The following is a 1,058-nucleotide window of genomic DNA, read 5'->3' as shown; positions in this document are numbered from 1 at the left end:
GTAATTGTACAGCATTGTGATAAAATATGCAGCCAAAATGAGAGAGGGATCTAATAATGCCTAGGTACATCATTTAAATATAATTGTTTCTTTGGCGGCTCACCAGAGTGTGCCAAGCGGCTGACCCAGGTGGCCTCTATGAGCATGCCTGTGAACTGTATGGGCACAAGATCTCTGTAATCACGCCTGTCATGAATGAAGGTACATCACTCTTCCCTTCTAGGGGGTGGGAAATCCACTTACATACATAAAAACACTTGGCACAGAAGAATGCATGGTATAGAAAAAATGTACTGGTTCCGAAAGAAAACACTGGTACTGAAGACGTACTGGTACTGTGAAGAAAAGCACTAATTTCAGAAGGCACTGAGATTACCAATCACTAAAAACGTGAATGAAATCATTTATATCCATTTCATCTCCTGACACTGGTGGCTGCTGCCGCATGTGGCAGGCAGGTACCAGTGAGTATGGGCGGAAGTGGTGAGGGGGCATTTTGGTGTGCCATCTCCCCTCTCGTGAGAGGCCATAGGGCAGAATGGGGACAGTATGTCCACAGTGATGTCCTTGTCAAGGTCAGCAGTCGGCGCCAGAGGCGTGAGTGGAACCGTCGGAGATGACGGCCGCACAGGACCCAGCAACAGAGGTGGCGATGGCTGTGGCATCAGGTGCAGTGGTGGCTGCGCTGGCGACGACACTCGAGGAGTGATGACAGAGGCAGGGACCCCATACAGGAATCCGCTTGGCAGAAACCTCTGATGCAGCACAAACCAGACCGTCTGTAACACTGGAACTGGCATCGGCAGCAGGGAGTGTGGGGGAGGCAGTGGGCTCTCTGGAATAGACCCCACCATGTGCGGCCACAGCTGGTCAAAGTGACGAATTGTCGACCTGTCAGGAGTGCGGGTGGTGCAGAGGCACTGGCCCTGGTGATGCTCGATGATGGCAGGAACCCAGTTCAGCCGGCAGCCAAGACCATAAGCCCGGGCTTGTTGACTTGGCTGGAACTGCTGTGGAGTTGGTGGTGCGGGGAGATGAGGCGTTGGATGCAGCAGCTG

The 1,058-nt window shown here is 52.6% G+C and overlaps 1 protein-coding gene across 1 annotated transcript; it reads right to left on the bottom strand.

Moving 5' to 3' along the window:
- Positions 1 to 404: 404 nt before the first annotated feature.
- Positions 405 to 854, bottom strand: LOC124598260 (amelogenin, X isoform-like). Its single transcript, XM_047135989.1, has one exon. It carries the CDS (start codon positions 852 to 854, stop codon positions 405 to 407), a length of 450 nt encoding a protein of 149 aa, XP_046991945.1.
- Between the last annotated feature and the right edge of the window lie 204 nt (positions 855 to 1,058).

This window comes from Schistocerca americana, chromosome 1, assembly GCF_021461395.2.
Source record: "Schistocerca americana isolate TAMUIC-IGC-003095 chromosome 1, iqSchAmer2.1, whole genome shotgun sequence".
NCBI lineage: Eukaryota > Metazoa > Arthropoda > Insecta > Orthoptera > Acrididae > Schistocerca > Schistocerca americana.
Note: the sequence above shows the minus strand (reverse complement) of the source record. Positions and strands in the feature narration are given on the sequence as shown.